Raw genomic sequence first — 10378 nt, 5'->3', positions numbered from 1 at the left:
TGAAAAAATAAATTAAAGTTTACATTTTTATTAGATTGTGCATGGCAATTACATTACCATATTGTGGTTTATTTATATTATGTTATTATTATCGATTAATATTTCTTAGATTAATGTGGCTTTCAATTTTGTCTTTTAATTTTGCCCCTTTCTCACCTAAAATCCTAGTTCCACTATTACCGGTGCTATGTGCTAAAATAATTTTTCTCTTCTCTTTACCAACGCTCTCTTTCATATATCTCTCTCCTCTCTCACATTATTGCTTTTTTTTTTTTTTTTTTTTAATGGTTGTTGGGTGTTACTTTAGGTTATTTTAATGGGCAACATATTAAAATAAGAGATGAGGTATAATGTGTAATGTTAAATGTTATGCGAAATAAAAATAACTTTTTAACGTGTTAAAATATAATTTTTATTTTATTTTTAGAACAGTGTGCTTCGTTTGGAAAATAATAATACAGATATTTTGGACACGGCCCACTCAAATAGTGTTAGCCCAACTATGTTAATGGGCTGTAATAATAAACTTATTATTATGCACAGTGTTGCAATCCTGGTCGAACTTGAACTCTGAAGAACCCTAAATCTTGCATAAGTTCAAGTACCGTCTCTCTCTTTCCGCCATAAAACGCATAATAAACCCACAGATTTTTTCAGAGATAAAGAAACAAAGAGAAGAGAAGCGAAAAGCCAAATCAGAAAGCCATGAGACCGATTCTGATGAAAGGCCATGAAAGGCCACTCACATTCTTGAAATACAACCGCGACGGCGACCTCTTGTTTTCCTGCGCCAAAGATCACAACCCTACCGTCTGGTTCGCCGACAACGGCGAGCGTCTCGGGACCTACCGTGGCCACAACGGCGCCGTTTGGTGCTGCGATGTCTCAAGCAAGTCCTCTCCTCTCAATCCACGAACTAACTCACTCTTTTATCTTTGATTTTTGTGACAAATTTTGAATTATTTTGATTTGGTTTCAACAGGGGATTCGATGATGTTGATTACTGGGAGTGCCGATCAAACGGCCAAGATATGGAATGTTCAGACCGGAGAGCAGTTGTTCTCGTTCAATTTCGGGTCTCCGGCTAGGGCTGTAGACTTGTCAGTCGGCGATAAGCTTGCCGTCATCACGACCGATCCGTTTATGGATTTGCCTTCGGCTATTCACGTCAAAAGCATCGCCACCGACCCCGAAGACCGTAAGCTTCTCACTTGAGAGTGATATCTTGATGTGTGTTGTAGTGGACAATTATTTGTGTTTATAAATTGGTGATTAATTTATTGCTTGAATGTGGTTTTGATGAACAATGTACAACTCTAAATTGTTGTTGGTTTGTTGAGTTGTTGGTAATATCCGTGTACAAGTGGATGGACCATGTTTTGTGTATTGATTAGATAATGTAATTTATCTAGTATGATGCATACAAGATTATTGGGTATTATCAGTGCTTATTAGATCATTATTTGATGTGACTCGCACATTGGGGTTCGCTAATGGTTCTTCTGTCATGGGGTTTATAGAATTGTCAATTGTTTTGTACAAAAATTTTCTATTTTTAATTCTTTTGGGTATTGTACATGACTACATGAAGGAAAAAAAAATAGAAGAGTCACATGTCTTAAGTTGCAGATGAACCGTTGTTATTATTATTGTTATTTTTGAAGTAAAAGGTAGGTAGTGAAATTATTGAGTCTAATTGTTGTTGTTTGTTCTTGAATTTTTTTTTCTTAAAGATAAGTAATGATTCTGTTGAATAAGATGATTGTGTGTATGTATTATGCAAGTAGAACTCTGAGACCAGCTCCTACAAGGTAGGAATTTTATGAACTCCAATAAAATCAAAAAAACAAAAAGAATTATAGATGCTACCAATCATAAAGTGTTTGTGGTTAACTTGCTTTTCTCACACTCTAAATGTTTGGCCTTTCAATTTTGGACGCTTTTGACTCTTGAGCTGCATTCCTTTGAATGATAATGTTAGAAAGAGATGATATGCTTGTGTGTTTCTGTATGGTAAGGTTTTTTGAAGCTTTAATATTACAAATGAACTCTAAGGTAACTTAAAATCATCAATGGTTCCATTTTGTAGAGACTGGTGACTCTGTTCTCGTCCTGAAGGGCCCTCAAGGAAGAATTAATAGAGCTGTTTGGGGGCCCCTAAACAAAACCATCATAAGTGCTGGAGAAGATGCTGTGGTTCGTATATGGGATTCTGAGGTAAGTGTCTCGTAATTCTAAGATTGCCATGTTATCTTCAATGAAATAGTTAAGTGTTTCTTTGGTTACAATTAGCATTTCACTATTTGTGGCTTTGTGGTAATCACTGCATTCTTGCTGGATTCTTCAAAGTATAAGTGTAGAACTTAAAGCCATAATTTTCTGTTTGCCACTCTTCTGTCTCCCGTTCTCTTATCATTCTTCCCTGAAGTCTATTTATGGATTGATTCACCTTTATATTTGTTATACTTATTAATCAAACATGCAGACTGGAAAAATGCTTAAAGAGTCTGAGAAGGAAACTGGCCACAAAAAAACGATAACATCACTTTCGAAATCTGCTGATGGTTCACACTTCCTCACTGGTTCACTTGATAAATCAGCTAAGGTACTGATTTCAGTCTTGTCATTCCTTCTGTCTTTTTGCACTATATATTATCATTTTTTTTTTCTGTGTAGCTTATGTTTTTTTTTTTTACCTGATTATTTTGGTTTTCTTGCAAATATTTTAGCTGTGGGACATCAGAACTTTGACTCTTATCAAGACTTACGTGACTGAACGTCCAGTCAATGCCGTGACAATGTCTCCACTTCTTGATCATGTATGTATTTATTTATAAAATGTAAACTTTTGTGCTCATGCTACAAATATAATGTGTCTATTCATTATGATTTATCTTCCTATTAGAAATGACATGATAATATGATCTTTATTTAAGTACGCTGACCATGATGAGGTTCAAAATTGTAGTGAAGTTGTAATGTTCTTGTTTTGGGTTCTGAAAGACCTTTTCTGTCATGCAAGTGAGCCTATATTTAGTTAATATCCTCCACTACCTATACTGTAAAAGTTGATCACTCTGTTTGTTATCATTTATTTTTTCAACTCCTGAGTTTTGAAAATGATGGTTCATATATTTGGGTGTATTTTTTGTTTCAAAATAATAAGTCCCAACATATTTCTGGTAAAGTAATATATGATATATGGTTTTTTGCTACTATTCTGAAATATGTAAGAGAAATTCCAATGACTAAGATCTTGAAGGTTTCTTAAGTAATGTCTGGTGTATATGGGTTTAGGTAGGGTTAGGTAATAAAAGCTTTATATAGGTGCCAATCCTTTTCCTAGAAAGGCTAGAACTCTAAATAATACTCCTAATAACAAAGAAAAGTAATTAAGAACTTTTACTATTATAAAACTTTTAGGTATTGGAAAAAAGAGTTATTAAGAACTTCTAAACCAAATAGGAAAATGACTTAAAACATATATTAAGACTCATGGTCATGGGCTTATGGTGCAGCCTATTACAGCCCATTCTAGAAAATCTAGAAATTATTAGATCTAACAACTTTTTAACCTTAAGAAACCTTTTATTAATACTATTACTAATATAAAAAAAAGATGACAAAAGAAACTGTATATTAAGACTCAATAATAACTTTAAGTAACCTATGAAAGGTGCCAAGAAGGCCCCACATCAAAATTAGACCACAATTCTTGAATCTTTTGATGATATAAAGGTTCGTGTTGCTTGATTCATTCAATATTCGATAAACTTCAACGCCTTTTATGCATTCCAGGTGGTGCTTGGAGGTGGTCAAGATGCATCAGCTGTTACAACAACTGATCATCGTGCTGGTAAATTTGAGGCAAAATTCTATGACAAGGTAAATCCATACTTCCATCGAAGTTCTTTGATGATATAAAGGTTCATGTGTGTTTAGTATCTTTGGTGTATGATGTCCTCCCATTTTCATATGATTAGATTCTTCAAGAAGAAATTGGAGGTGTGAAAGGGCATTTTGGACCGATAAATGCTTTGGCTTTCAACCCAGATGGGAAAAGGTATGGTTCTTTATGTTCTCTCATTACAAAATTGAGTTTACTAAACTTATATAAAAAAAAATTTGAGTTTCCTAAACTAGTATTGAGCAAAAGCTTCTCCTTCGTTGTATCTGGTATTTGATAGATTAGCATATTGTAATGGTGTTTCTCAACTATGCCATATGATTTTTTACTATACAAAGTTATTTCTGTTGATGTTTTGATTTAAAGAATTCTTCTTATGTCATTATACTCAATTAGTGACCATGGTAATGCATGTAAATAATAACGATATGGGTAAATTACATTTGTGGTCTCTAATTTTCCAATAGCAACAATTTAACCCTTTAACTTTCAGTGTTGTTTCAAATCCATCCTTTCTTCCAAATCCATTTACAGATAAAGAGTTTGTCTGGTACAAGTCACATGATTGAAAATGGTTGTTATGCCATTAAATTATTTTGGAGTTTTTATTTTTATTTTTTAATATGAATTTTTATTTAACAAAATATTTCCTTTTCCTCTCTCTCTGCCCCTTCACTTATTCCCTGCAAGTCTTCTTCAAGGAAACTGACCTACGCCGTCTCTCCTGCTCCCTCGCCAACTTTCTCCTTTGACCCCTAGGTTTTCTGCTCTCAAAATCCAGTCCACCAGATTTGATCTTTAATTTAAACTGATCCAAACCAAGATGTACTCTCATCTTTTGTATATTCAAAATTAAAATATCTATGTAAGCAATATTCTAGTGAATGCTACAGATTTAATCTCCCTCTCCCCCATCCCCACCACTTTTCGCTACCTCAATCCCAGTTTCCCCAAATATTATGCATCACTCATAGCATAAGATATTGATTATGGGCTTCAATATATGACTGCTTAAAGATATAAAGAAGGGCCCACTTCCATTGTTCCATTTACTTTCCTGAGTTTTTTTGTTGGGGCTGCTCCATTGGGCTACCAGTGGAGTCTTTGAAATTGACCAATTCTTACCTGAACTCAAGTTGACATACCAGGAAAAAGAGCAGCTCAAAGTGTCCTTTCAATTAGTTACAGGTGAGTAATAATTTAAGGATGGACCTCTAAATCTTTTACCTAACGATGGCTGCTGTGGTGCTGCATTCAAAAGTGTAAAGGGAAGGGTAGTTGTGGCATTGATGGTATTGTGGGTGGAGGCCAAGGGAAGAGGTGAGTGGGTAAATGGGATTGATGGAGAGGATATTCTTCTTTTTTTAACATTCCAGCTAACCTTGCGCCTTTCCCTTTCCTCTCATCCCTCCTTCCATTCCAAACAATCCTTAAAAATTATTTAGCTGATGTGGGCATATTCATCTGGACAATTGTTTATTTGAATTTCATGTCAACATTTCAGTCACCTGAATTGCATGTGACTAATTATGTTAGCTTAATTTAAAAGGATTTAGACAGAAGGATGAAATCGAAACAATGCTGAAATTAAATATTATATTGGTGCAATTGGAAGGGTAGGGGAAAATGGAAGAATTCTCTAATGTTGAACTGTCAAATTTTACCTTGTAAATGTTTTCAATTCTGTTTTGGTTTAGGGATATTTGTGTAGAAAATTATGATAATATTGTGTGTGTGTGTGTATATATATGTATGTAGGTTTTTTGGTATATGTATCTGGTCTTGGAGGCTTTAGGTTATTTGTACAAATATGTAAGGTGTTAAATCATGGTGTTACTTTGGGTGGTGTGGGGGCTGTTTTGACGTGGTAGTAATTGTAGTGTTGGCATCATTTGAGGTAGAGATGGTATTGTGGATTGTGGTTTGGTACCACTAGTAAAGGAGTTGGAGTTAAAACAATCTTCCAAGTTTAGTAAAACCTGTGTAAGGTCTTTGTGGCACTGTGTCTCCTCTTTCATAATGACTTCTGCTTAGTCCCTATTTTATGTATTTTAATTGCTTATGAAATAATTGTATTTGACTGTTCAGTTTAAATAAGACCCTATTCTGTTTATCCTGTTAGTAGTGGTTTTATTAGTCTTCACCTTAATGCACTTTTTTAATCAGATCAGATCAAGATTGTCCTAAAAGTTGGGAGAAATTTTGCATTGTTCAAATGACATTAGTCATGAATTACAATTTATATTCTGTAGCTCTTTACTTATTTGATATTTTCCAACTTATAGTTTCTCAAGCGGAGGTGAAGATGGTTATGTACGGTTACATCACTTTGATCCGGATTACTTCAACATCAAGATTTAGATTTTCAGCATATTGATACTTTAGCCTTGAGCTTCAGAGATTTCTTGAAATTAACTTGTATTTTCTTTTTTCAGTAGTTAGTTTTTTCTAGTTGTGATGAAACAACGTTTTGTATTTGCTTGCTGGGACACAGTTTTGTATAAGATACTAGAATTTTGTTTACGATGATTACGATTACTTTCAAAGTCTCTCTTTGCAGAACACTAAAGTTCTATTTTAGAATTTCCATTTAGTAGCATTTTAGATTTTTTTTCCTTTAAAGAAAAAGAGAAGCATATATGAAGCTTTTTACTATACTTAACTAATAAAAGAAACATATTTTCATCAGCACAAGTATTCTTATATAATAATGTGTTAATTCTATTGGTCAATATTGTTATATTATTTTGGCATTACTGCGATATATAGATTTATTCATAAACCTTCATAGATATTTATATTTATATTTATCCAGTCAGTAGAGTGGTCGTAAAGAATTATATGTATTTGTCTACACCCACCAATACAAATTACCCCTTGACTCTTCTTCACTAAGTACCACACTGGATTCAATAGTTGACAACACAGATCATTCAAGGTGGCAGTCACAAACCAACCCGTATCTATGGCTTTGAATGGAATTACATATTGGATTCAAGGCCTCAAAATTCCACACTACAAAGGTGAGAGAATGGTGATTACCTTGATGAGAGTCAAGCTTGGTTACTAGTTGGCGCCTCAAAACTTCCTTCTTTCTCTCTCTTGATTTATTTAAAATATATAAAAATCTTAGTACTCTACAAGCGTTTTAATGTTAAAAGACTTCACTCTTTTTGTTGGGAAGAGCTTTTTTTTTCGTACATAAATTTTTTACTTTTTTTTTTTAAAGACTGTTGATTGGATTTTTTTATTTCTGCATTCGGTAATCGATTTCCAAACCGTTTTAATAAAAACTCTTTTAAACAACAGGTGGTAAAAGCCGCTCTAAGCAGGATCTAAAGACGTTCAAATAGTGATCTCTCTTTTATTTTAGTATGGTTTTCTTTTCTCTTTTGAGTCAGGTTCTTAAGACAAGATAGAAAATCGAGTTTTTTGAATCTCTCTCTCCTCTAGCCTATTAAGTAAAGTAAGTTGGTCCGAGCGGTTCAAGTGAAAGTTTATTAGACTAGTCCCACTGTAGATGGTGAGGAAACTGACTGGATCATCTAACTGATTTTGATTTTGATATAAAAAAAAAAAAATTAAAAAAAAAAAACCTAATATGATAAAATGATTTAATCTTGCAAACAAATGTTTCTAAATATTTAGGATAACCATGTTGTGGGTCTCAAAGCTCCTATTTAGTGACACTAGTCCAATTATTCTTTGCCATTAATATCATGCATTAGATCCCCTGCACAACGCATGGTACTTTTTAATTTTTCTCTCTTTGTACCATGTTGGCACAAAAGAAATATTCATCATTCTCTCAATAATCTCACTGTTGTTGGATCTAGTTTCAATATAGAGATACTTCCAAATGTGAATAGTAACTGCACAATAATGAACAATAACTGTTAAAACTAACCTTCTCATACGTCCAAAATACTACAGACTTTACAGTAACTTTAATAGTTGTTGCTATAATAAAAAGTCTTCAATAATTTATGATACTGGTACTATGGACGAAAAGTAGATTCCAGTTAAATTAACTAGTAAAATTCTTATCGTCAAATAAGGGACTTGAGTTCAAATCTCATTTACACCAAGAAGAAACCAAATAAAACCTATAATTATAGTGAGCATACTTTTCATTTTGAGAAGACACATTTTACAACCATAGTATTATTTAGCCTGCGTCCTTGTCCATCTATTTAGTATTGGTAGGTCAACATTAGTATGTAAAGAGAGTTTAAGTTCATAGCATATGATAAATCCGTGCTTGTATCTTTCCGTATAAGAAGTGGTAAAGAAAGGTATTGTGATTTATGACTTGAGTTATACTCCTGAACCAATAGATATTGTCCTTCTAAGGTATTCTATTTGTAATTTCCTTTTTATTAACATTGGTAGATGAAACTCATGTTACTGCTAGCAGAAGTATAACCCCCATCAAGAACAAGATTGTGTCCTGTTATGTACTCAGCATTTTCACTAGCCAGGTAAAGCACAGCATGAGCCACATCTTCTGTACTTCCACATCTCCCAGGCAATAAACTCGCTCTCTCACCAATAATCTTACTAATTTCTTCGAGGTTCACATCCATTCTCCCCAAGAACTTCCTGTATGCACTTACAAGCATCTCCGAAGGGACCCCATGTGGCGAAACACAATTCACTCTAATTCCATGCACCCCCAACTCACAAGCAGCACTTCTCATCATTCCAAGGATTGCCTCTTTTGACAATGTGTAGGCATGTCCTCCTAGGCCTCCCATAAGAGCTGCTGAGCTTGATGTGCAAATGATACACCCTCCTTTTCGGCCACCTTTGATCATGGCTTGTGCAGCATATTTCATTCCATGTAAATTTCCATACACATTAATTGAGACTAGGTACTTCACTTGGTCCATGTCAAGGTTTGTGATGCTCCCACCAGCGTCACCAATGCCTGCATTGTTGAACATGATGTCTAGTCCGCCTTTCCAAGTCAGTGCTAGCTTGATAGCTGATTCCACATCGGCTTCCTTTGAAACGTCACAGTGGATGTAGCGGCCTCCAATTGAATCGGCTAGATTAGCCCCCAATTCATCAAGTAAATCAGCAATTACAACATAGGCCCCATTTTGTGCAAACAGTTTTGCTGTGGCAGCTCCAATCCCTCTTGCACCACCAGTTATAACTGCAACTTTGCCCATCAACCTAAAAGAAATTAAGCATTGAAAGGACTACGTAAGTTAGCAATTACACTCAATTTTGATGGACTAACAATTTTGTTGCTTAAATTACATGAGAGAGAGAGAGAGAGAGAGAGAGAGGGTCATAGTTAGATGTGTTGCATAACAATCGGCCTCCTCAAAAATCCTAGAAAAGAAGTCATTGCCTGAACCGCTTCTAGAATAATTCACTGATGAGCCTAAGATGTACTTAATAGAACACCCCTTCTTATTTTTTCGATTAGTAATACAGCACAACAATAATGTAAATCTTTCTGAAAAAAAAAAAAAAAAACCGAATCTGCTTTAAGACATTCAACTAGCTACAATTCCTTGCCTTCTGTGATAAAATTCATTTCTACAGTGTATCAAATATTAAGACCATTAACTGATTTGTTTCTTAGCTTGATGACGAAGAGCAAAAATTATGAAATGGATACTATAGGTTCAAGATTCAAATCCTATCGGATCTAAGAAAAACCATTAACTGCTTAATTTCCAAAATTCCTTGCCAAATCAATTCCCTTTTTGAGGAAATTTGGCTCATTTCTCCAAACTAGGCAGAATTATCTCCAATATATGTATGGACTTCTTTCTCAAAAAAATAAAAAAAAGACTTATTGACTTGATTTCTAATCTTTTGGCCATTGCAACGATCAGCGGGACTGACCTCTTTGTGGATAAGCTCTGAATTTCATCATGCATTCGAGTATCTGTCTCCATTTTGATTCCTAGAATGTTTGTCAGCAATTGGGTGGTACTATTTAAGGGAAACTCATACTAAATTATATTTGCTGATTTAGGTATACCCTAAATATCATAATAATATTAATTCACTGGTGCGCTTTATAAGGTTGATTTTTTTACTCCTGCACACTCTTTTCATTCTATACAACTACTTCCTAACCATAGTTAAGCTGGCAGGCCATCCATCAGTAGATGTTCTTTATTTTATTTTATATTTTAGTAATGTCTTATCTAAATCTCAACAAGCTACTGCCTTCTGAGTTTGTGCGATCATATCAATTAAAAGGAAAAAAACATATTTTTTTAGTTTTTCTTGATACACATGAGAAAGTTGGTCGAGAACTTACGAAGTATAATATCTTTGACTTAAAAAAAAACTTCCATAATACAATTATGTTGCCACATTATGGTTATCAAAATTTTGTGTGTATGAATTGATTAGAATCAGAGATAGGCCTTTTATTGAAACTCCCCATAATTTTTTAAAAAGCTTTTAGAACTGTTCCTTTTAATAATGGTAGTGATTTGT

General features: G+C 34.1%; 2 protein-coding genes across 2 annotated transcripts; one reads left to right on the top strand and one right to left on the bottom strand.

Annotated features, from left to right (window-relative positions):
- Nucleotides 1-548: 548 nt before the first annotated feature.
- LOC115981806 (eukaryotic translation initiation factor 3 subunit I-like) lies at nt 549-6469 on the top strand. Its single transcript, XM_031104166.1, has 8 exons — nt 549-889; nt 983-1198; nt 2090-2217; nt 2486-2605; nt 2730-2819; nt 3799-3885; nt 3984-4063; nt 6193-6469. Exons 1-8 carry the CDS (start codon nt 706-708, stop codon nt 6266-6268), a joined length of 981 nt encoding a protein of 326 aa, XP_030960026.1. The 5' UTR covers nt 549-705; the 3' UTR covers nt 6269-6469.
- A 1529-nt stretch (nt 6470-7998) lies between these two features.
- On the bottom strand, nt 7999-9896 carry LOC115982226 (short-chain dehydrogenase reductase ATA1-like). Its single transcript, XM_031104766.1, has 2 exons — nt 9773-9896; nt 7999-9088 (listed from the first exon to the last, which is right to left on the bottom strand). The coding sequence occupies exons 1-2, from the start codon at nt 9823-9825 to the stop codon at nt 8287-8289; spliced, it is 855 nt and encodes a 284-aa protein (XP_030960626.1). The 5' UTR covers nt 9826-9896; the 3' UTR covers nt 7999-8286.
- Nucleotides 9897-10378: the final 482 nt, after the last annotated feature.

The sequence above is a fragment of the Quercus lobata genome, chromosome 3 (assembly GCF_001633185.2).
Source record: "Quercus lobata isolate SW786 chromosome 3, ValleyOak3.0 Primary Assembly, whole genome shotgun sequence".
NCBI lineage: Eukaryota > Viridiplantae > Streptophyta > Magnoliopsida > Fagales > Fagaceae > Quercus > Quercus lobata.
The sequence above is the reverse complement of the archived record's forward strand: the minus strand, read 5'-3'. Positions and strand labels throughout refer to the sequence as shown.